At 43.5% G+C, this 26,361-nt stretch overlaps 2 protein-coding genes across 5 annotated transcripts in view; one reads left to right on the forward strand and one right to left on the reverse strand.

Moving 5' to 3' along the window:
* Positions 1–712: 712 nt before the first annotated feature.
* TMEM127 (transmembrane protein 127) lies at positions 713–25,191 on the reverse strand. Of its 2 annotated transcripts, none has more exons than XM_033949177.1 (4): positions 24,923–25,191; positions 21,976–22,241; positions 6,817–6,981; positions 713–1,290 (listed from the first exon to the last, which is right to left on the reverse strand). In XM_033949177.1, the coding sequence occupies exons 2-4, from the start codon at positions 22,217–22,219 to the stop codon at positions 983–985; spliced, it is 717 nt and encodes a 238-aa protein (XP_033805068.1). In that variant the 5' UTR covers positions 22,220–22,241; positions 24,923–25,191; the 3' UTR covers positions 713–982. The 2 variants fall into 2 exon arrangements, with proteins under 2 accessions (XP_033805068.1, XP_033805069.1); XM_033949178.1 differs by lacking the exon at positions 24,923–25,191 and adding an exon at positions 23,391–23,640.
* CIAO1 (cytosolic iron-sulfur assembly component 1) overlaps positions 25,192–26,361 on the forward strand; it is a 39,450-nt gene continuing 38,280 nt past the window's right edge. Inside the window, exon 1 of one of the 3 annotated variants that reach the window (XM_033949176.1) lies at positions 25,192–25,342. The gene's annotated coding sequence lies outside the window, so the exon portion shown is untranslated. Of the gene's footprint in view, positions 25,637–26,361 lie in introns of all 3 variants that reach the window. The other 2 variants (XM_033949175.1, XM_033949174.1) reach the window with 2 other exon arrangements.

Genomic DNA, 26,361 nt, shown 5'->3' on the forward strand with positions numbered 1-26,361 from the left:
TCGACCAATATTATCAGACAGTACTGAACACTGCCATAGTTCTCTTAACAGATTCCATAAATTTACCCTCCTTCCCTTCATCAGTGTTGGGGAAAATCTTCTTGAAGCTCAAACCTCTTAATTCTCATTGTCTGGCCAAGTTCCAGTGCTCCTTCAGGGGTTCAATACAGAAGGTACAATAGAAGGTGGGGAGTCAGAGCTAATGCAAACACAGTTAGATATTCAAAATACAAATTAAATAATTGTATAAGAATATGGAAATATAATACACCACCAAGTAGGACTAGATGAAAATAAACTATCACAAGGTAGTTCATCACAATGATACAAGTCTTGTAAACACTAGGAGACATGATTTCAGCCTTTTTAAAAAGTAAAGTTCTGAAAGGGAGTGGGTTGTGTCTCTCACAGTTGCCAGAGGGACTGGAATTCATGGGCTATACTCATTACTTCTCACTCCCTTACATGGCAGGTATGAGCCACCAGTGCTACAGCAGAAGTAGATAAAAGACATATTAGCCTGTAACACTGGTAGGAAGGATAGCAGAAGTTACATGACCATGACAGAGTGGTATCTGCACTGGAAAAAAATGGATATTGACATAAAAGCTGGTTGTGGTGTTAATGGAACCATATAGATGAGGCATCTGTGATACAAAAAAAACAGCAGTGGAGGAAAGAGGAGAAGTTTAAAAAAACCCAAAAAAACAAGTCAAGTCATAATTTTAGTGAAAAATAATCAACTGATGAACAAAAATATTACAAAATGAAAATCACAAAAATAAAATCCCCCACCCCAGGCATCTGGAGAGCACAGTACAGAGAAAGTTGTCTGTCAGTTAGTCAGTCATCAACCCAGCCTCAAATAGTGTGAAATCCATACTGCAATGAGTAAGATGCCTGGGGCCTAGAGGAAAGATGCCTAGGAGTGAGCAAGTGGTGTATACTACAGCTGCCCCCCTGGACGCAGTCTTTGCTAGTGTTATGGAGTATATGCAGGAGGTGGCTGGTATTGATTCATCACTTCGTACTCAGCAGAGTATGGTTCATTTTCCTCCATTTCAGACAACAGCTCCAGTGCTTGCTCCTCCTCTTCTGTGGGGTAGTGGCGCAGCAGATTGGCAGCAGTAGCAAGAATGGAGGCACCACCTGCTCCTGCTACAAGGTAAAAGCTCACAGCAAATGTGACATAAACCTGAGATCCACGATGTTGTTTGTGCTGCTGCTGCTGGGCCAAAATCAGCTCTGAGGCCCAGTAACAGAATCCAATCACTGTGGCACACTGCAGCACTGGAAGAGAGAGAATAAGCAAAAGTGAAGGTTATAAAGAAGGATATTTGGTGGATTAGTTCAAGATACGTTAATTGATTTTAATTTTTTATTTATGTGCTGTTTTTGTGTTTTTGATTTAACTTTGCATGTTATTTGAATACCAAGTACTTTTGGATTGTGTGGTTAATAAATACTGTAAATAAATAAAGGCAGAAAGGATAGAGAATGAATGACAAAGAAGAAGAGTGGTGAAATTTGACCTTTAATAATTGTGATTTTATATCAGCCTGTTATCACAAAAGTAAACCTGACTAGTCACACTGAAGCTTTCAAATACAGCTCAGGTGGATTTAACTGAGGTCTATCTCACTTCTATTATTATTTTGGCATTTTCTGTGGCCCTCTTTTAAGCATGCTCTTAAACACTGAGCAGAAATATCAGTTAAGCAATTTCACTTTCTTCTTGACTATATACACATATTTGTTCCCTTTATCTCTGAGAGTTATAATGCTCTTTTGTACTTCCTTCTATGATTAGCATATCCAAATAAAATCTTATCACCCTATTTACTGTATTAGCTATTTTTTCTTCTATCTGTGCATTTGTTCTCCTGACCATTTTCACAGCTCTTGCCTTTCTAGATACCGTTTCCTTTCTTCCTCTTTCAGCAATCTTTTATAGTTTATGAATGCTAAAGTGCGTCTGTCAAATTGGAAGTGGATCTTGTCTATTATGGACCTGAATATCTCCCCTTTATACCCCTCTGCCTCACCATTTGTAGGTCTGCCACTCTAACCCAGATATTGTACTATTTCTCAATCTCTCCAACAAGGCACTTAACGTAAAATAGTGGCTAGCACTCATCCATCTGATGGACTGCTGCCTGCATCTTTTTTTGTACATTTAATTAGTTATTAAAAGGGCAATTCTAAACTATGTGTTCACAGTTATGCACCACTCTGTGTGTGTAAATGTACAGAAAAATAGTATTTATGCAAAGTGATGCACAGTGGGAAGAGAAATCCAAATCATAGTTACCAAATGCTAAGGTCCACCTTGAGAGTCAGCACCCAAGAAAAAGATCTGGGTGTGTCATTGTAGACAATAAGATGAAACCTACCCAATGAGTGGTGGTGGCCAAAAAAGCAAACAAGATGCTAAGAATTATTAGAAAAGGGATGGTAAACAAGACTAAGAATGTTATAATGCCTCTCTGTATTGCTCTATGGTGCAACCTCACCTTGAGTACTGCGTTCAAGTCTGATTGTTTTATCTCAAAAAAGATATAGCAGAACTAGAAAAGGTTCAAAGAGCAACCAAGATGATAAAGGGATGGAACTCCTTTCATAGGAAAAACAACTAATGAGGTTAGGGCTTTCCAGCTTGGAAAAGAGACGTCTGACGGGAGATATGATTGAAGTCTACAAAATCCTGAGTGGTGTAGAACAGGTACAAGTGGATCGATTTTTTACTCTATCAAAAATTAAAAAAGAATAGGAGACACTCTATCTATGAAGTTATAGGGAGATACTTTTAAAACCAATAGGAGAAAATATTTTGTTTTACTCAGAGAATAGTGAAGCTCTGGTGCACATAACCAGAGGATGTGGTAAGAGTGGTTAACACAGTTGGTTTAAAAAAAGTTTGGACAAGTTCCTGGAAGAAAAGTCCATAGTCTGCTATTGAGACAGACATGGGGGAAGCCACTGCTTGCCAAGGATCAGTAGCATGGAATGTTGCTACTATTTGGGTTTTGCCAGGTACTTGGATTGCCCACCATGAAGACAGAATACTGGGCTACATGGACCATTGGTCTGACTCAGTAAAGCTATTCTTATTGTTAGTGCCCTAGATGCTATTCTATATGGGCTGGGCTTAAGTCCCTCAGCACACAATTCCTAGAGGGGTGTGAATGCGGATGGAGCATGCATGGAACATGGACAGGGCTCCCAGTTACAGTATTCTGAAAGTTATGTGTAAGTTACATGAGCTTTTGCCACATTTAGGTCTATGGCTAGTATAACTGTGGGTATCTAAATGTTAGATACATCAATGTTGGGTTACACTACTATTCTATTACACAACCAAGGGGCAAAGGAGGAGGATACAGCCCAATATGTAGCCACTTTCCTTCTGCTTTTGATCAGCACTGGGCCAGTGGGTGAAGACAGCAAGATGGAGAGGCTACTACTTGCGGGAGTGGGAACAGATTCAGAAGGGTTACTGCTGAAGCAGCTGGGTAGGTGAAAGAGAAAGATTTTAGGATGTGGTTGCTGGGAGCAGGCGCTGATTAAGAAAGGCCAAGGCTGCAGATTCTAGAAGCAAGCTGGGCACAAGAAGCTGCAGCCTTAGTCTCTACCCCACTATCCCAGAATCTACAGCCCAAAGACTCTCTCTATTGCTAGAAAGGCTGCAAATGGGTGGATGATGGTAACAGCAGTATCCTCTTAACAACCCCCTTCTTTGCTATTGTAATAAACAGTTTGCTATACTTTACATCACCTTGAGCACATTATGAATGGGCAATTTATAAATGTGTGTAAAAGATATCTAACTTTAGTTCTCGATCCTTTTGGGCAGGTCCATTCAAGTGTTTTAGTTGGTACTGGACAGCCCTAAAGCATATGGCTATATAAATAGTGGTCCTCATCTGATGTGTCGTAAAATGTGTTTGATTGCCCACAAATGTATTTTGCAAAGCTGGACGGTTGTAGAACTCCCGACTTATAGAAACATAGAAAGATGATGGCAGAAAAGGGCTATAGCCCATCAAGTCTGCCCACTCTACTGTCCCACCCCATTAAGTCAGAGTGCTGCTTGACCCACGTAGAGATCCCACGTGGATGTCCCATTTATTCTTAAAGTCGAGCACGCTAGTGGCCTTGATCACTTGCACCGGTAGTTTGTTCCAGTGATCCACCACCCTTTCTGTAAAGAAATACTTCCTGGTGTCACCACCAAATCTCCCTCCTCTGAGTTTGAGCGGATGCCCCCTTGTGACTGAAGGTCCCTTAGGAAAGAATATGTCGTTTTCCACCTCGACACGACCTGTGACATACTTAAATGTCTCAATCATGTCACCCCTCTCCCTGCGCTCCTCTAGAGAGTAGAGCTGCAACTTGCCCAGTCTTTCCTCGTATGAGAGACCCTTGAGTCCGGAGACCATCCTAGTGGCCATTCGCTGGACTGACTCAGCTCGAAGTACATCTTTACGGTAATGTGGCCTCCAGAATTGCACACAGTACTCCAGATGAGGTCTCACCATGGATCTGTACAGTGGCATTATGACTTCAGGTTTACGGCTGACGAAGCTTCTATTGATACATCCCATCATCCGCCTTGCCTTGGATGAGGCCTTCTCTACTTGTTTGGCAGCCTTCATGAATGCACTGATGATTACTCCCAAGTCCCGTTCTTCTGAGGTCGTAGCTAGTGTTTCTCCATTCAAGGTGTATGTTCTGCATGGATTTCTGCTGCCGAGATGCATCACCTTACACTTCTTTGCGTTGAAGCCCAGCTGCCATGTTGAAGACCAGTTTTCCAACTTGATCAGATCCTGCGCCATACCATCCGTGAGATCGCTTTCACTTACTATATTACACAGTTTGGCGTCATCAGCAAACAGCGCTATTTTACCCTGAAGCCCTCGGGTCAAGTCCCTTATGAATATGTTAAAAAGGGATGGTCCCAGGACTGAGCCCTGTGGCACTCCGCTAGTCACCTCCGATGTCTTAGAGAGGGTGCCATTGACCACCACCCTCTGAAGTCTTCCACTCAGCCAATCATTGACCCATGCCGTTAGTTTCTCACCTAACCCCATCGATTTCATCTTGTTTAATAGTCTACGGTGTGGGACACTGTCAAACGCTTTACTGAAATCCAAGTACACTATGTCCAGAGACTCTCCCGAGTCTAGCTTTCCTGTCACCCAGTCAAAGAAGCTGATAAGATTGGATTGGCATGACCTGCCCCTAGTGAATCCATGTTGACAGGGATCCCTCAGATTCCCCTCATCTAATATCGTGTCTAATTTCCCTTTAAGTAGAGTTTCCATGAGTTTACACACTATTGATGTGAGTCTTACTGGTCTGTAATTCGCAGCCTCTGCTCTGCAACCCTTTTTGTGCAGAGGAACAACATTGGCAGTTTTCCAGTCCAGGGGGACTCTCCCCGTACTTAGGGAGAGATTGAAGAGCATGGCTAACGGTTCCGCCAAAACATCGCATAGCTCTCTGAGCACTCTTGGGTGCAAATTGTCCGGTCCCATGGCTTTGTTCACCTTGAGTCTTGACAGTTCTCTGTAAACATCAGCTGGTGTGAACTCAAACTTCTGAAATGGGTCATCCATGCTTTGCTTTGCATCCAGCCGAGGCCCGTGTCCTGGTGCCTCGCAGGTAAAGACTGAACAGAAGTAATCATTCAGTAGTTTGGCTTTATCGGAGTCAGTTTCCACATAATTCCCATCTGGCGTTCTAAGGCGTACTATCCCGTTTGTGTTCTTTTTCCTGTCGCTAATGTATCTGAAGAAGGTTTTGTCCCCTTTCTTGATGTTCTTCGCTAGAGTTTCTTCCATACGAAGTTTGGCTTCCCTGACTGCTGTTTTGACCGCTGCAGACTTTGTCCTGTATTCAATGTTTGCTTCTTTTTCCCCCATGCGTTTGTATGATAGAAATGCTCTTTTCTTCTCCTTGACGAGGTGTGATACCTCATCTGTGAACTATTGGGGTTTCCTTTTTCTTTGTTGTTTGGTTACCGATTTTATGTAGCGGATAGTTGTCTCATGAAGGATCGATTTCAAGGTTGTCCACATAGCTTCCACATTATCAGTTACTTCTTGAACCTGTAGCGTCTGGTAGACGAAATCTCCCATGCGTGCGAAGTCAGTGCCCCTGAAATTGAGTACCCTTGTTTTTGTTTGTGATCTAGGGAAGCCTTTCTTAAGGTTAAACCATACCATGTTATGGTCACTGGTGGCTAGCGTCTCTCCCACCGAGACGTCCGAGACGCTTTCCCCATTTGTAAGTGGCACAGGTGTAATATCCTTAGGGAAATTCCAATTGAGAGACTTAAGGAACTTGGTACGTATAGTCCTGCAAACCCAATAGAAGGGGGAGCTAAGGAACCACTAGGAAAAAACAATAGGAATGGGAAAAAGCCACAGTACCTGGATGAGCCAAAAAGTTTATTAAAACCATGGAGTCTCAAATATGAATAAGAGTACAAGCAGACCAGACTCAACATAGCCTGTGTTTCAGCAGACTCAGTCTTCCTCAGGAGTTGTCCAAAAAGCAAAATACAATATACATACATTTGTTACCCAATTATAAATGAGACGAGTGAAAACTGTGCAAGGAAAATTATATGCACGTGAAGAAAGCAAGCATAATAAGATGCATCTAGTCAAGCATTTTGTTTATACTGTGCAACCTCAGTGTGTTATAAAATGATACACAGAAAATGTGTGTGTATGAAAACAATTATGTGAATGCATATAAAATCCTGTCATTATCAACATCCAGAATATAACCTATATCTCAGCATACCTGTCAGGATATGAGCAAAGGCATAGCGGCGTGTAATCTTCAGTGCAGGATGTTTGGGCCCAAAGACATCTAGCAAGAAGGCAGAGAGACTGCAGATGATGCCAAGGAAGCAAAATGCAGCAATGACACGGAGCAGCAACACTGTCTGAGGATTCATACAGTACTCTGATAGAGACACAAAAAGAGGAGTCAAGATTCCAGTCCTATTCAGAGAGAGAAAAATTCTCCACGAATAGATTTGTCCTCAGAATTTACACAGATCTCACTGAAGTTTTTTCCATTTATATATCACAAAGAATAAAAATCTCCTAGGACTGGCCACTCCTATTACTCAGTGATTTTTCCCCCATTGCTATTATTACAAAGAAACAGGCTCCTATATCCCCTTCTTGATCATAACTCCCAAGGCTGTTAATTTTGACACTGAATGAATGTAGCACAATTTCTTCAAAAGACTGTCTAGTTCAGGGATCTTGGATTACCTCCAGACTTTTGCTACTATCAGTCTAGCTGCTGTGACTTCCATAATTACTCAGATTCACCTCTCTTCACATTAAACATTGAAACATGACGGAAGATAAAGGCCAAATGGTCCACCCAATCTGCCTATCCACATCATAAGAACATAAGAATAGCCATACTGAGTCAGATCAGTAGTCCATGTAGCCCAGTATCCTGTTTCCACAGTGGCCAATCCAGGTCACAAGTACCTGGCAGAAACCAAAATAGTATCTACATTTCATGCTACCAATCCCATGGCGAGCAGTGGTTTCCTCTATGTCTGTTTCAATAGCATCCACATAAGACACATGGTGGGCTTGCCATTCATAAGCACCAAATCCATCATCTACACTCAAATGTGAACATTTCTTCCCAAAACTTCTGAATTTTTAAGAAGAAATAAGTTCTTACCTCGATAATCCTCTTTCCTGTAGAACATACGATTCCTTACAGATAGGGTGGGTTATATACCCCAGCTCAATAGTTGGATTCTAGAAGGCATCAATTGTTTTTCATAGCTCCACCTCCTTGTCATTCTAGGCAGTGCCCTCTCTCTTCAGTCTGTACAAAAGCAAGCAATAACCCCTAAGAGAGGAAATGATAACAAGGAAGGGTTTGGGGAACTCCCCGATAATGTTAATTTTGCTCTGCAATAGGAACAAAAAACAGTAAATGAACACTACAATTACAAAACTAAAGGTGGAACTAACTTATCACCTACCTGTGTGCAACTAGTACTAACACTTGAATAGCTCCGTGGAAACAACATGCAGCGAGCAGTGGAACTCCAACCCACTCCCTTACAAGAAGTTTCTTCTCTTTTGGTTCAAGTTTCAAGTCTATTTAAAAGTTTGATTTGATCGCAATATCATAATCCAATGCGATTTACAAATAAAATCAGGGTAAAAGTAAAAAACAACTAAGAATAAAACCACACAAATTAATAAAAGTAAGACACTACAGGACACAAGAGGAGGATAGGTTTAAATACAATTCATAAACAAATAAAATGAACATAGGTATTGAGACAATCGGATGGGAATAGTTACCCATTTAATTTTCATTTAGAAATTTTTATACGCTACAGGATGTTCGAGTTATATGGAATTCGAGCATCTCAGTTGAAAGCGTCCTTAAAGAGCCAGCTTTTCAGGAGACCTTTGAACTTACTAAGTGTTTTTTCTTCCCTTATATAAATTGGAAGCAAGTTCCAGGTTTGAGGTGCCGTAACAGAGAAGATCGTTTCTCTTCTTGAGTAAATGAATCTTAGTGAGGGGACTAAGAGGAGAGATTTGTCCTCAGATCTTAAAGATCTTGTTAGAACGTAGGGAATTAGAAGCCTTTCCAACCAATGCAGGAGCTTTATTCATTAACGTTTTGTGTGTAAGTAATGCTATTTTGTATGTAATTCTATAATTTACGGGCAACCAATGTTTTTCCTTTAATAGGAAAGTCACATGATCAAATTTTTTCCTTTTGGTAATTATTTTTATTGCAGTATTTTGTAGGATTTGTAATCTACGTATTTCTTTTAAGGTTATTCCCTTGTACAAGGCATTACAGTAGTCTATTTTTTATATGACTAACGAGTGTATTAAGATATTCAATGATGATTCATCAAGGAATGAGGATAATTATCTAATCATCCGAAGCCTATAAAAACAGCTTCTAATCAGTGAACTTATTTGCTCGTGACAATTCAATTTCTGGTCCAAAATGACCCCTAGTATCTTAACCTTTACAACTTCCTTTATTATTGTTTTGTTTATATTTTTGCAGGATCCTAATTTATGTCTCTCCCTACATGGAAAAAGCATAACCTCTGTTTTAGATGTATTAAAATCTAGTTTGTTATTCTGTAACCAATTATAATTGCTATGAGATAAGCCACTAGAAATTCAATGCAGGCTGTATCCATCTCCGACAGGGCAGGGCATAAGGAATCGTATGCTGTTCTACAGGAAAGAGGATTATCAAAGTAAGAACCTAATCCTTCCTTCCTGTGCAAAGAGCATACAATTCCATATGAAAAGGACATACCAGAATAGCCCCTTGAGTCTAGAGTAGTACAGATGAGTCTGCAACAAGCACTGAAGACCCAAAGGCCACATCCACTTATGCTGAAATGTCCACTATGTCCTGCAAATTTCATCAGGCAGCAATGCACTGGACTCTGCCCAAGAAGCCACACTTCTAGAAGAGTGAGCTTTCAAGGTGACTGGTGGTTGTTTATCACAGCCAATGTGGAGATTGCCATGCAAATCCATTGGGAGATAGAAGCCTTGGAGGCTGGTCTACCACAACAATGAGAGCTGGATAAGACAAACAGATGGTCTGAAAGTCTAAAATCATTTGTCACCTCAAGATAGCAGAGAAGCACCCTCCGCATATCCAGCAACCTCAAAACCTTATCCTGTTTCTTTTTGCCTGTGGGCTAAAATGCCAGTAACCTCACTGCCTGATTAACATGGAATGCCGAAACCACCTTCGGCAGAAGGGAAGGCACGGTGCGCAAAGACACTCCCGCTTCTGTGAATCTGAGAAAAGGTTCTTTGCATGATATTGCCTGCAGATTGGACACCCTCCTAACTGAAGTGATTGAAACCAAAAACACCATCTTCACAATCAGATCCATGATAGATGCTTCTGAAAAAGGTTCATACAGAGTTTTAGTGAGGACCTGTAATACGATATTAATATTCCATTTTGGAAAGGCTGCTTCACCGGAGGGCAGAGCCTCAGTGTTCCCTTCAGGAACCTGGAAATATCTAGATAAGAGGCTAGAGATGCTTGATCTACTCTGGCCCGGAAGCATGAAAGGCTAGCTACTTGAAATTTAAGCGAGACCCAGTTGCCAAGCCCTTCTCCAGTCCTTCATGCAGGAACCTCAGGAATGGAAGCTCAGAAAGGATCCAACTATTTATCCTTGCACCAATGCTGAAAAATTTTCCACACTTTAGCATAGGCCACCATTGTTGCTGGCTTTCCAGAAATGAGGAGAGTTGATATCACCATCTCCGAATATCCATTCCGCACTAAGGCTGCGCGCTCAGTAGCCATGCCTTAAGACCAAAGTGTTCCAGATTGTCTAATACTTTGAGCCCCTGCAACAGAATGCCATGATGCAGCGGTAGTCTGAGGCAGCTGTTCTGCTGCAAGTGGACCAGATCCGTGTACCATGGGCAACAGAGTCTATCCAGGGCTACGAAGACTACTAGTCTCCAATGGGTCAATATTCTGTGAATGGCTTGGCCTATAAGTATTCCAGATCTGCTCAAATGAATGCCACTTATTAACCGTGTTGATGACCAATCTATAACGCTCACAAAGCTTCCACAACTCTAACCTTACTTAGACTAAGGTGGATAATTGTTGTTGGTGCCAGTGGCAACACCACCATTCTAGCTGCTGTAAACGCAAGCATAAAAACTTTATTGTGAAAATCTGTATACCTACCCTCTATGCCTGCCATTAATGCTATGTCCATTAGCTCAGGGATCCAGTCTTACAACACCCCCTCCCCATATGCAAACACTTGGGACCAAAATGCTTTTTAAAAAGGACATCCCCAACAGATATGTAGGAAGGTACCGACGTTTCCACTCCCCCTCCAACATCAAACATCCTCCTGTTTAATAAACTTTCCCAACAAAACTGGAGTCATATGCCATCTAATTAGTAACTTGAGAGCAATCTCTACCAAAGGGGGAGCATAAGCAAAATGGTGAATTCTTAAGGAAAGCCTACCCCATTCAATGTCAGTCAACCTCCTCCCCAAATCAGTTTTCCAAGCCCGCATATAAGTGGTTTTCTGAAAGCCCCCATGCAATAGGGCCTGGTAGAGTCCAGACATACATCCTCTGTACCAGCTTACCCAACAGTTGCTCAAAGGAGGACATAGAAAACCATCTTCCTGCCTTATTTCCACTGTGTTGTACAAAGTTCTTAACTTGCAAATATGGGAACAAATCCTTGGGCTGTAAATGGTAAACATCCAGTAATTCTGGGAAGCTTCTACATAGTAACATAGTAAATGACGGCAGATAAAGACCTAAATAGTCCATCCAGTCTGCCCATAAGTTATACCCTTTAAAAATACATGATCAGATTAACTTGTCTCTTTGTTGATATTTCTGGGCCATAGACTATAAAGTCTAGAATTGTCCTAGGTTCCAAATGCTGAAGTTGCCATCCAAGCTGACTCCAGCCTATCCCGTTGTTTGCAGGATATCTACCGTAAAGTCTGGCCAGTAACATACTCATGTTCCATATTAGTGGAGTTCCCATTGATGCCTACCCCAGCCCACCCTACACCGAATCACCATATACAGAACACAGACCGTGCAGGTCTGCCCAGTACCGGCCTTAGTTCTTTAATTTACATCCTTCATTTTCTAATTAGAGATCCTCTATTTTTATCTCACGCTTTTTTGAATTCCATCACCGTTTTTCTCTCCACCACTTCCCTCGGGAGGGTATTCCAGGCATCTACCACCCTCTCCATAAAGAAGAATTTTCTAACATTGATCCTAAGTCTTCCTTCCCATAACCTCAAATTATGCTCTCTAGTTTTACCATTTTTTCTTCTCTGGAAAAGATTTGGTTCTATATTAATGCCTTTCAAGTATTTAAACATCTGTATCACATCTTTCCTGTCCCTCCTCTCCTCCAGAGTATACATATTTAGGTCTTCCAGTCTTCTTCTCATATATCTTCTTTTTGTTCAAATCTCTTACCATTTTCATCACCTTCCTCAGGACTGCCACTTCAAGTCTTTTTATACCCTTGCCAGATATGACCTCCAAAACTGAACACAATACTCCAAGTGCGGCCTCACCAACGACCTATACAGGGGCATCCAAACCTCCCTTCTGCTGGTTACTCCTCTTTCTATACAGCCTAGCATCCTTCTATCACTGTTTAGATGCCTTTAGATCCTCAGAAACAATCACCCCAAGGTCCCTCTCTCCATCTGTGCTTATCAGCTGCTCACTTCTCAGCACATGCGGTTCCCTCTAATAAGGGAACCACCAGTGATTAAAAAGTCTTATAAAAGCAACCTGTGAACCCATCCAAAACCGGCGATTTGCCGACTTCAGATCTTGAAATAGTTCCACTTTATTACTGTCCCACAGCAGAGATCCTTTCTTTTGCGCTACTGTCAGTAACCGGTCTTTCTCCTGGAAATTATTGATATGGACACTGACCTGCCCAAGTTGCTGGAGGCAAGGAAGGCATATAAAATGTCACAGACTGAACCCTAAGTCTATAATAAATGGCTGGTGTATTTCCCAGTAAATTACCGTACCTAGATTTACAAAGAAACAAACTTTCAGCTGGATGTGCAGACCTGAACACTGGCTATAGATGACATCTGTCCTTGGCCAAAAGTCCAGGCCAAGCAGAATGGAAAGAGCTGACTCCAGTTGTATGAGAAAAACCAATACCTTATATGGACAAGGAGGCAAGGGGTTAGGAACAGGACGTGTTCAGGGTAAAGTTAGTTATGTATTACTAGAAATCAGATGATCCTCTAATGATGTCAATAGAAGTATAAAAAGGGTGTCGGAACAAAGCCCCAGTCAGAGAGAACTTGTACACTGTTAGATCTGCTGGCCTCTTGTCTGTTGTATTGTCTCTCCTGTGTGCTACTGATTATATGCTGAGATCTTCTTTTAAGATTTTATGTTGTTCACTTGCTAAGAGTATTATACTACAAAAATAAAATATCAGCATTATTCTAAAGCACACGGCGCATGGCGTGGTCATTCTCCCTTAGATGAGAGGTCATTGAAGGAGCCTAGCAGCTGGCTTTTTCATTATGTAGGTAGGCAACTATATCTCTTGGCTGATCTCCCTTTTTGGGACCCAGGGCCCAATGTGCTCTATCCACTTTAAGAACAGCGGAGGAGGATTCATCTGCACTGGAGTCTATTCCTATCACAAACGTACAGACATTTTGCACTACACGAGTGACATTCTTATATGCTGCAGTTTCATGAATCCTCCGAATCCTAATATTTTGTCATCTGGATCAGTTCTCAACTTTAGATACACAGTCCAGCATACTTTTCTGCACTGTAGTTCTGCAACCGACTCTTCCTGCTCCCCAATGTGAGCCTCCGCCTTCTCCATACGGCCCACCAGTTGAAAAAGCTTCTGTGCTTAATTCCAAGCACTGCCGCTTCAATTTGGCCATGTACAGAGGAAAATTCCCCTTTTATATCAGCACCCATTTCATTAAATCGGACTTCATTACCGGTCCTGATTCCTCACCATACCGAGAAAGACAGGAGTCACTCTGTGTAGATTCATCGTTGGAGGCACTGTTCTCTGATTCTGTTGCCGCCATGCGAGGTGCACAATGTGCACAGTGAGAGCTTATCTTTTCCGTCAAGTGCATTCCACTACATGCATCATCCGGTTTTTTTTTTTTCACCAGCATTGTGTCCGTTGGGACGATCCACTTTAATGCCTACACAAACTGCTAAGAATCTGACAAAAATCTTGCTATGGATGGAATTCTATTCTTAACGAGACTGGAGCTCAAACTTCAGCCATCCAGGATACTGGGCCTGATGGACCTTCAGTCTGTCCCACTATGGCAACTCATATATTCTAAAATTGTCTTATTTAACAACAGAAAATTAGGTTCTTACCTTTGCTAATCTTCTTTCTAGTAAATCCATGCTCTATTCCTGGACAAGTGAGTTATAGTGGCTTTCGAAGCCAGCCTAACCCTACTGGCAGGACCCACCAATACAAACAGGTGGTTGGAAACCTGAAACCCATTTGCGACCTCTAAGTACCGCAACAAGAGCCTGCGCACATCCAGTGACCGCAACACTTGGTCCTGCTCACTCAAACCAGAGGGCATGAAAGTAGGTAATCAGACCTCCTGGTTGATATGGAAACTGGAGACTAGTGCTGCCCGATTCAGGAAAAAAAAAAAATTTCAATTCGATTCAGCCTACTGAATCAATTTTTTGATTCGATTTGATTTTCCTGCCCAATTGGGTGTTTTTTTCTAACATCCTGGTGGGTTTATTTTATAGCCTCTTCACCCCCTTTGCCTCCTCCTAACCACACTGGCGCTGTGGTGTAAACAAAATAAACAAACAAAAAAGACTTTTCCTCACTCTGTTAAATCCTAACCCACGTTTGCAGTCTAACACCAGCTCTAGCAGGATACAAATCTGACATATTGTAATCACAAAACAGAAAATAAAATTATTTTTTCTACCTTTTGTTGTCTGGTCATTATTCAAATCTTGTTGGCCCTAGGCTCTAGTTGTCTTCTGATAACTTGCTTGCCAGGGTCTCCATGCTAACCATCCATCTCCAATCTCTGTCCTCCCCTTCCGTTTCCCTTCCCTCCCCTGGAGGTCTGGCATCTTTCCTTTTTTTCATCTCCATCTATAGATCCACCTTTTCTCAACTACCCTTTCATCCAGCATCTCTCCCTTTCTGTAACTTTCATCTCTAAATCCCATTATCCACCATCTCTCTCCCTCTCCTCTGTTTTTAGACCCTTTATTTCTAACCCCAAAATCCGGCATATGCACGTCTCTTTGAACCCCCCCCTTCCCTCCCTCCCTCTGTGAACTTCTACACTAGGGCCCCCTCCCCTGAACGTCTGCACCCCCCTGAAGGCCTGCATATTCAATTTACCTAATTTCAGCAGCCTGCCCTGCAGAAGATCGCTGGCTCTAGCGATCTTTGCAAGCTGCCATAAGTCATACGAGTTGTCTTCTCTCAGCCCAATTCTCAGCTTCCCCAGCTTGATTCTAATTTACTCCAGCCCAATTCTCAGCTTCTCCAGCCCCCCTGCCCGATTTTCTGCTTCCATCCCCAGCCCCCAAGACTCACCAGGCCCCCTGCCGATTCCCAGTTTCCATCCCCAGCCCCCAAGACTCACCAGCCCCCCCTGCCGATTCTTAGCCCTCAGCCTCCTGCCGATTCTCAGCCCTCAGCCCCCCTGCCGATTCTCAGCCCTCAGCCCTCCCGCCGATTCTCAGCCCCTCCCCCGCCGCCGCCAATTCTCAGCCCTCTTGCCGGTTACCCTTTGCTTCCGAGGTCTGCTTGCTCCCCCGACGCTCCCACGTTCTTTAGTTTCTTCTGATGTAACTTCCGGTTTCGCAAAACTGGAAGTTACATTAGATGGGAACGAGTTTGGCGGCCGGTGGTGAAAAAAAGAATTAACTTGAATCTGGGCTGAATCGGTGAGTCCGGTTTTTTACCAAAACGAACCGATTCAAATCGATCCACCTGATTCGAATCAGTGAATCGATTCGAATCATGAATCGGGCAGCACTACTGGAGACCACTTTTGGAAGAAAGGAGGGAACAGTGCACAGAAACATACTGGAATCCGTCATCCTAAGAATAAAGCCTGAAGCTCAGGATAAAGCCTGAAGCTCAGAAACCATGCAGGCTGAAGTTATAGCCATCAGGAAAACAGTCTTGATAGTGATATCCATTAAGGACGCCTTCTCCAGAGAATTATAGGGTGGGAGCTGAAATCTCAAAGCACCCCTAACAAAACCCAACAACATCCAGAAGAGTGGCTAAGAGCCTTTCAGAGGATTAGGACCCAAACACGAGAGTTTGGAAATCTAAAGCCTCATGAGAGCCGATGGCTAGGCCCTTTTACAGTCCGTCCTGAAGGAACACCAGAATCAGAGGTACCAATGGCAAAGTCAGAACCTCATGTTTTTGGACGCACCACAATTGATAACATCTCCAAGTTGCCACACAAGAGAGTACCTATCATGCCCAAAGGATAGCCTCTGTGGACTAAGGCCGCACGCTCAATAGCCAGGCCATAAGACCAATGCGGTCTGGATCCTGGAGCGTAATCGGGCCCTGAATAAGCAGACGAGGATGGCAAGGAAGTCCGAGACCCTGATTCAGCTGCAGACAAACCAGGTTAGCATACTCTGGTTGCCTCGGCCAGTCAGGCGTCATGAGAATCACCCATCCTCTGTGTGCTTTGATCCATCTCAGCAGATAGCCTATTATGGGCCATGGAGGGAAAACATAAAGAAGACCCTCCAGTGGCCAGGGGGGAAATGGGATAGAAAATTAAATGCATCTAAGCCTTCGCTGCCTGGTTCACGATGGTGGCTGAAAATCCACTCCTCTTTCTTGGTGATCGCTGTCAACATGAGGTCAAACGTTAGATAACCCCACTGTTCCACTAAGCAGCTGAATGCTCTCTGGGAAGGACCATTCCACGGGATCCAGAGTCTGGCAGCTGAGATAATCTGCCTAGATGTTGTCCACTTCTGCCATGTAAGCCACTGAAATCACTACAAGGTGGTTTTCCGCCCACCGAAAGAGAAGCTGAGCTTCCTTGTGCAGAGACACACTCCTGGTGCCACCCTGGCGATTAACATAAGTCACTACCGTGGCATTATCCAAGAAAATACACACCGCCTGATTCCAGAGAAACGCTCGAAGTGAGCCAGTCAAATCACCTGAAGCTCCAGGCAATTGATCAACCACTTTCTCTCGGATAGGGACCACCGACCCTGTACCTGGCTGTCAGAGCAAAAAGCACCCTAGCCATACAGGCTGGCATCCGTTTTCAGGATTATCTATTCGGATATCCAGAGGGAAGATCCCAGGATAGAGATGGAGGACTCAACCACCAGGCCAGATTGTCCCAAGCCTCTGCTGTCCAAGGGAGTCAGACTCCAAAGGGAAATACATGTAGCAGGGAACTACATCTATAGTTGCAACCATGAACCCCAGGACCTGCAGGTACTGCCAGGCCATTGGGACCGGAGTCTCTAGGAATACACATATCAGGAGGTGAAGCTTCTCCTAGCATGAGCTGGGCAGTAACACCATGTTCTGCCATGTGGTGAAGTGTACCTCCAGGTATTTCAGGTCCTGCATTGGCATGAGTTGAAAGTTGATTACCCAGCCCAGGCGATGAAGCAGCTGAACAACCTGGAAAACTATCAGACGCCCCTCGGACTCTGACTGGGTTATGATAAGCCTGTCTTCCAGGTATGAATGGACTTGAATTCCAAGTTTTCAGATCCACAACATCCTATTTGCTGAAAAAAGTAAGCTGAGAGCTTACTCATCCCTCGGAAGAGTACAAAGCGTCTGCCACATAATCCACACTTGAAATAAAAAAGGGGGTCTTGGAGCATTATAGTGTCCGGATCATGGTGAAGCTTAGAAAGACAAGCTCTGGCCACAAAGGAAGCAGCCAGGGCTGCTTTCAACCTGGAGGCCACAGAATCAAAGCTCCATTTGAAGACAAAATCAATCCTACGGTCCTGTGCATCCTTCAGCACAACCCCTTCGTCACTAGAGAGAGAAGTGCACTTGGTGACCTGTGCCACCAGGGAATCAACTTTTGGGGATGCAAAACGCTGATTAAACGCATCCGCCATCGAGTAGAGCTTGGACATGGCTCAAGCATCTCTTAGAGGACCCTCTGGTACCTCCCAGTGATCTGTGAGCATCTTTGATATGTCCGGATGATCATGTAAGGATGAAGAATGCAGCTTCGTGCTACTCATAAGAGAGCATTCCACCACTGCTGACTGCCCAACCTCCTAGAGGGATTCGGAAACTGGACCGACCAAAGATGAGGGAGTAAGAATCTCCCCACTGTGGGGTCCTTCCTAGATCAGGATCATGGAGATCTGTGTGTGACACTACATTGCCAGTAGAGGTAGTGCCAGTCTGCGTAAGCATTGGCATCGTCAGGTCATCTTGGACATCCATGGCAAATCATCCATGGACAACCTGAGGAATCTGGACTTAAGATCCGTGTCCTGGGAAGGGGTAACCCTCGTAACCAGCAATGATACCAAGGGAAGCAAAGATGGTGCCTTTTTCCTGGCCAGATAAGCCTAAAAGAGCATGCTAATAAATTCTGGGGAAGAACCCTCATCCGGGTCAGCAACCATCTCCCAAGAACTCCTTTGCCGCCTTTGAAGGATTCTTTTTGCCTTCACCGCCAAATTGCGACAGTGGTGCACTGGGGCCACAATCATGCTGTTCCCGGGGGGCAATTTCAACTGTTTGGACTGGCCACAGCTAGAGTGAGCGGCAGGACCCCCTAAAGGGGTCAAGGGAACCAGAGCAGACAAAATCTCGCCCCCTCCTGCGCCGCTGAACATGTGAAACACAGCTGCTATCCAGAAAGCCATCTACCGCAATCCAAAGTATCCTGCCCTGAGGAGTCCATCTGAGTGGTTTTCTTGTAAAAACTAAGGTTGTAGAGGCAAAAAAAAAGTAAATTCAAATCATGAAAATCAAAGATGGCCACCGCGGGTGCAACTTTCAGAGAAAAACAGCCCGGGAACAGCCCAGGAAACCCCAAAACACAGAACTTTTAGGATTTTTAGGGGGAGGACGACTAGGGCTAACTCCCAAACTGATCAAAATTCACTTTTGAACACCCCCTCCCAAATTGCTGTCAGTCCTGTACTCACTGTGTCATGCTGTGCCGAGAGATGCAGTAAGAGAAGCTGAAACAGCTTACAGGAAGATCCTCTGCCTCAACAAGCCCAGCAAACTAGACTGCTGGTCTTCTGAATGCTCCTCTGGCCTGACTCAGGCAGATAGACAGGCTAAAGAGCGACAAATCGCCAGGTCCGGACGGCATTCACCCAAGGGTACTCAAGGAACTAAGGAACGAAATAGCTGAGCCACTTAGACAAATATGCAACCTATCCTTAAAAACTGGAGAGATTCCGGAAGACTGGAAAATAGCAAATGTCACGCCCATCTTCAAGAAAGGCTCAAGGGGAGACCCAGGAAACTACAGGCCGGTGAGCTTGACCTCAGTCCTGGGAAAGATGATGGAAGCGCTGATTAAAGACTGCATCTGGGAACACATCGAAAACACTGGGCAGCTAAAGCCGAGCCAGCATGGCTTCTGCAAGGGCAGGTCATGCCTCACTAACTTATTATACTTGTTTGAGGGAGTAAACAGCCAGGTGGATAAAGGGGAATCTCTAGACATCATTTACCTTGACTTCCAAAAAGCCTTCGACAAGGTACCACATGAGAGACTGCTAAGGAAGCTATGGAACCACGGGGTGCAAGGGGAGGTCCACCGATGGATCAAAAATTGGCTGGCGGACAGGAAACAGAGGGTTGGAATAAAGGGCCACTACTCAGACTGGCAATGGGTCACGAGCGGAGTTCCGCAGGGGTCGGTGCTGGGACCGCTCCTGTTCAATATATTTATTAACGACCTGGAGGCAGGAACAAAATGTGAGGTTATTAAATTTGCGGATGACACCAAATTATACAGCAGGGTTGAAAGCAAGGAGGACTGCAAAAATCTCCAAAAAGATCTGACAGCGCTGGAAGAGTGGGCCAAAAAGTGGCAAATGAGCTTCAACATAGGGAAATGCAAGGTCATGCATGTAGGGAAAAAGAACCCGATGTTCACTTACAAAATGGGGGGATCACCGCTAGGGGTAAGTAACCTTGAAAGAGACCTGGGAGTGATGGTAGACACATCATTGAAGGCGTTGGCGCAGTGCGCCACAGCCTCAAGGAAGGCAAACAGAATGTTGGGCATCATTAAGAAGGGTATCACGACCAGGATGAAGGAAGTCATCCTGCCACTGTATCGTGCAATGGTGCACCCGCACCTGGAGTACTGTGTCCAGTACTGGTCGCCGTACCTCAAGAAGGACATGGCGGTACTTGAGAGAGTCCAGAGAAGAGCAACTAAGCTAATAAAGGGTATGGAAGACCTCTCATATACTGACAGACTGAAGAAGCTGGGGCTTTTCTCCCTGGAAAAGCGGAGACTTCGAGGAGACATGATAGAAACCTTCAAGATCATGAAGGGCATAGAAAGAGTAGACAGGGACAGATTTTTCAAATTATGGGGAACCACAAGTACAAGGGGGCACTCAGAGAAATTGAAAGGGGAAAGGTTTAGAACAAACGCCAGGAAGTTCTTTTTCACTCAGAGGGTGGTGGATACATGGACCGCGCTACCGGAGGATGTGATAAGCAGAAGCACGCTACAGGGCTTCAAAGAGGGTCTGGACAGGTACCTGGAGGACAAAGGGATTGAGGGGTACAGATAGGAGTAGAGGTAGGTAATAGGGATAGGATTAGAGGATTAGAGGCAGCTACAAAATTAGTCAGGGACACTGTTCAGGCAATTAGGCCTGATGGGCCGCCGCGGGAGCAGACCGCTGGGCAGGATGGACCTCTGGTCTGCCTCAGCGGAGGCAACTTCTTATGTTTTCTTATGACTCCAAGGCGGGGGACCTCCACCTCTCACAGAACGCACTGCACATGCAACCTGGTGGAGGAACGCAGTTGGCTCTAATCCCAGGCACATGTCCACAGAGCCCCACAGCCCAAGTTCAAACTCACTAGTGGACGAACCTAGGAAACGCACCCTGATCTGACGAGCAGGAGGTTCAGGAGGTGCACTGCAAGGCAGCCAACCTTCTAGAAATAGACTTTCTCCACAAAGTCTGTGATCTCTTGCAGCCAGAGCTGTCCCTGCTGGGAACCTCTGCAGCATGAGGATGTAAAAATACTGAGTAGAAGAAAAATTAAACATGAGCAAAAAAGACTAGCTCCTACAGTCTTGCTTGTAGGAAAGCAACTGGAAACCTGAGGGCAGTCCTGAGGTAAGAGGGGAGGGTCTGAAAAAATTATGTAAATGAGGCTTCCTACAAACAGTCTCGTGACATGGGATACATAACCCGCTTATCCAGGAATAGAGTGGGATTGTACAAGAAAGATTCATTTAATCCAATATGGCCATCCCCTATTTTCTGTAGCAGCTTCTACCTCTGTTCACATTGGAGCATGGTTAGACAATGTAATATTCTCAGTCTTACTAAGAACAATTTTGGAATCACATCCGCTTCCATGCTAGTCAGGTCAATTTGTAAATATGGCTTGTATACTTTTGAAAATCAGAAATAATCCCATTCTCTTGGAAGCATTTGCTGCTATACATTCAATATATTAAGCACCTTTAGAAGCCCTTGTCAATTTCTTCCTATGGCTTTTCTAACCCATTGCTTCCCTCTTAGAATCATCAATTCTGGGGTTAATAGATTAGTCTACCCCCCCCCCCCAATTATAATCTGACAATCCAGAAATCTACAATTTATCCAAGACAAAGTCATAGAAAGAACATTGGCTAACACATTATTCACCAGTATAAACCTCTGGTTATTATTCTCCCTTTAAAGAAAATATATCTTGTCTCCAATTCCTCCTGCATTTCTTTAACTTGCCAAGTCACATTTTTCAAAAAGAAAATCTCTACCACAATTTTCTTGTGCTCCATTTTATTTGATGATGAATACAAATGTTAACTGGACATAGGATGCCTAAATTACCTAATCAAATCTCCACACAACTGGGGATATCACATCACACTACTCAATGACATGTTAATGCATTACTTGTTTTTATATTTTAGTTACTTTTATTATACTATTCTTGCTATGTGGGGTGGGGAAGCCTCAGAATCTCAGTTAAAATCTTTCAAGCAATCAGACAAAATGAATTGACTTGTGGAAGTTTTTTGCCAATGTAGTAAACATACAAAAACAAATATAAGATTCACCAGCTTCAAAAATAGCAGAGTGTAAGGAAAACTCTTTTCTGCTAACCCTTCAATCATTTACTCACCACTCAGTAGCTTGGGGTCAATGTATCCCAAAACATCTGCCACACCCAACTCCTGGCGGGTACATGTATCCCCATGAATGCGCAGCCATGCTGGCTCTGCCAAGGCAGTACACAGAGCAGTGATGGACAAAGCTCCTGGGAGTGCTGATGCCAGGCTCCTCTCTGGCTGCTTAGGCAGGGCACTACCACCTTGGCCCCGCCTCCGGTGCCCTCCAGGCAAAGCAGACCCTCCTGGAGCATACATTTCAATGCCAGAATTTATTGCTCTTAAAGAAAAGAGAACATAGGTCAGCGGTATGTGCAAAGTTACATAAGGCTACAATAGGGAAGAGAAGGGGAACAGTAGAAAAATATGCAATAACAATTCAAAGGCCAAGGAACAGGAGTACTGAGACTTGCATAAATGGAGCAAATACAGAAAGACTATTTAGGATGACAGTATGGGGACAGGAGAAACAAATGTACAGTGATACCTTGGAATCTGAACTTAGTTCCAAATTGTTCAAGTTCCAAGACAATTTTTCCCATTTAAAATAATAGAAACTGGATTAATCCGTTCCTGGGTCCCATAAACTCAAATTTTAACAGTAAATACACTGGATTTTAAGGTAAAATATTAACAAATAATAATACAGTACAGTATTTTCCTCACTACACTACACAAAGGTGAAAATCACACGAGATGCTTTCACTACAGCTTCCCACAATGAACTGAACGACATATGGGTGGCCCAAGTGCTGGGGAAACGTATGCACAAACACACATGAACAACATAATGCAGGGAGAGCATTCAGATTCCAAAGCAGCATTCAGATTCCGGGAAACAAACACACACAAACAACATGCAGGGCGTTCGGATTCCAAAGCAGTGTTTGGATTCCGGGGCAAAATTTGCTCTAATTTTTTGTTCAGATTCCAAGTTGTTCAAGTACTGGGGCGTTTGGATGCCAAGGTATCACTGTATTAGGAACATACATGCATTTGCTGATCTAGATTAGGAAGGAAGAGGCGAGACATGACTCACAAACAGAACTTGGGTAGGCGGGGGTATCTGGCATGATAGCATACGTACTAAGACACAGATTAAGGAAGAGAGACGGTAAAGTTACCATATTTGTGAAGACAAAAAAAAAATAGGACACCCCTCTCCAAGGCAGCTGTCAGCTAAATACAGTCAGAGCTGTAGCAAGCTATAATTGCACCCCATATCTTTTCTTGTGCTGCCCCCATCTCCCCATCCACAGTCCCTTTTTTCTCTCCCATTTAGCATGACTCCCCTCTCTCATCCCCTCATCCTTCTATTCAGCATCTCCCCTCTACCCATTTTTCATTCATGATTCCTTTTTTCTCTCCCACCCTTCTGTAACCAGTCTAAAAAAAATAAAAAAAGGTATTTTTTTTATTTTTAAGCCACCTGTGCAGGATCTGGTTGAAGGAGGTAAGACCCTATATAGGTGCTAGGAAAATGATGCTCAGGTCTGGTGGGTCTGCAGAAACAGGGGCCGATGGCTAAAATCAACTGTTTCCCCGACAGCTGCAGCACTTGTTGGTTCCGCCAGCTGGCCAGCAGGGTGATAGGAGGAAGAGTGTGCCTATTTTGGCACATGTGCAGCCTTCCTCGTATGTTGTACAATAAAGAAACCAGCAATAGAAGAGACAGAGCAGACAGCAAAACCAATGGAAACAATCACCAGTCAGGCTTTATAAGTATGTTAAAAGTTCAAAGGATTAGACAGGAGTCGCGTTTCAGCCAACAGGTCTGCATCAGAAGTCAAAATGTTCTGAAGTATCAGTACACAAAGAGATGAATGTATTGAAGTTCATGTGATACAAATGGCAATAAAATGTAGAGAAAATGCAATTGTGAAAAAAATGAAAACACCAAGCTGCCATTACTAACATAATGGAAGCTTGGTATTTTGAGTTTTTTTCACAGTTGCATTTTATCTACATTTTTTTATTTATTTCATTTTCTATCCCGTTTTCCTGAAAGAGCTCAAAACAGGTTATAGGTTAACATACGTAATATACAGTTAACAGGTTACAATTTGTCATAGTTACAGTACAAGTTTTATCCTAACTCAACACATACTAGAGATCTAATACCAATATACATAATATAGAGTATACAGGTCAAATTTGCCATGGTTACAGTTCAAGATTTTTCAATACAAGTTTTATCCTAACGTGACACATACTGAGGATCAGTACCAATAAACATTTCTTTGTGATTCATCAGTAATGGTGGTGGAGTTAAGTGAAAAGGTATGTTTTTATTGCTTTCCTAAAGTTGAAGTTGTACGAAGTGAGAGTAGTAACGTCGGTTGGCGGTTTGCAGTTGAAAGGCATGACCAGGGGATGTTTTGAGGCATATTTCATCCTGAGAGCAGAGGGACCTGTTTGGCATGTACTGAGGAAGTTTTGCCATCACGTAGCCTGGTGTCATGTCATGTCATGCAAGGATTTGAACGCTAGCGTCAGGCTCTTAACACAATGTTTGGCTACGGGCAGCCAGTGAACCAATGATAGAGCCTGGGAGACAGGGATGCGGGCACAGAGGTGTTTTATAAGTCTGATTGACACATTTTGTACATGCTGGAGACATAGTTGCCATTGTATCATATGATCTTCAATACATTCATCTCTTTGTGTACTGATACATCAAAACATTTCCACTCCTGATGCAGACCTGTTGGCCAAAACACAACTCTTGTCCAGTCATTTGAACATTTATCATACCAATAAAGCCTGACTGGTGATTGTTTTCATTGGTTTTGCTGTCTGTTACATCTCTTCTGTTGCTGGTTTCATATTTAGGAAGAGATTTCGTTCTTCTGTTTCCTCTACGTGAAATAAAGAAAGCCAGGCCGGGACAGGTAAAGAGCGGCCTAGTGGTGTGGGAGTGCGCTGAAAAATAAAGGGGGGGGGGGCAAGGAAGAGTCTTACCGTCGCCCGAAAAAAAAAAACGGATTGTTATTGTAATCACGCTTCCGGTTCCGCCTATTTTGATCTTGGAAACGGTGACCCTTCAGCTGCTGGCTGTTCTTCCTCTATTGCGTTACACCTGGCACCGAACCAGAGCGCCGCTAATCGAGACCAGGAAAGCAACAAATTCACAGAAAAGCCGGCCACTTTGCCCCCTACTTCCGGCTTCCCTTCGTCCGCCCACGCGCGTCATATCATGTCACGCACAACCTTCGGTGGCACGCTGGGCATGGAAGTCCAAACAAAAACCCTACTGCTGTGCATTTCCTGCGAGATAAAGGAAAACTACAAATCCCAGAGTGCATTGGATCAAGCTTCAGGAAGTATAATAAATAAATGTCTTTTACGTATCCCAGAATACCCGAAAACAGGAAGCGGGAGGTGAGAGTTTAAACTAGAAATAGAAGCATTGGAGCGGTAAAGAAAAAAAAAAGCTGACTGTAGACGCTGTGAGAGATACTAATGTATACAGTATTTATGTATGTACTTCTTGCAGTGGAACGATATTAAGTTTCAGTAAGAAAGGTTATGATAGCTGTTTTTTTGACTAGTCCTAGAGAAAACTGGAGACCGGTTTATTACTTTTGAGGACTGACGTGAGGCATCCTAGTGCAATTGAACTGACAGAGCAGAGAAGTCCTTGAAACTTTAAAGAGCCCTTCTTCAACTGTTAAGGTATTAGTAAGCTGTTGAGACTCCTGGTTTTCTGTATGATACAAATGTACTACTTGTACTATGCATTTAATAGCTCGGGGTCTGTGCTAGGGCTTCTGGCGCCAGGCAATCTATAAAACGATGCACTCCTCCCTCTTTCTCTTCCCCCCTCCCAACTCTCTTTAGGTTTCCCTCCCAGCCTATCCATCTCCTTTTTCTCTTCTTCCCTCCCCCCCAGACCAGCATCCCCCCCTTCTTTTCACTTCCCTCTCACTCAGTCTCCAACATTTCCCTTTTATATTTTTCTTCCCCATCTCAGTCTACTGTTGATCCGTCTGTCTCCATCTTACTTTAAAGAACCCCCCCCCCCCGGTCAGGAGCAGCGCAGGCCATTCCGTGCGGCTCCCTGCGCTAAAAACTGCTATCACAGTTTGATAAAAAAGGGCCTTAGTTTCACCGTTGTTACAATTATCCATACATAGCTTAAAGAACTTTAAATAAATAACTCTCAAATTTAATTTTTTGTTAGTTTTTGAAATTTTATAATTTTAATTATAATGTGCCCTGAAAAAATTTGCTCCGTTTAGTGTGCCAGAGCTAAAAAAAAGTTTGAGCGACACTGAAATACAGTATATTAACTACTACCTTAAAGATTGTAACCAAAGCTTCATATAGATTACTCCAGTGCCTTCCCCATAAGCTCAATTCAATTAATACTACTATTAACTTTGGGGTTTAAACTCTAT

This window comes from Geotrypetes seraphini, chromosome 6, assembly GCF_902459505.1.
Source record: "Geotrypetes seraphini chromosome 6, aGeoSer1.1, whole genome shotgun sequence".
Lineage (NCBI taxonomy): Eukaryota > Metazoa > Chordata > Amphibia > Gymnophiona > Dermophiidae > Geotrypetes > Geotrypetes seraphini.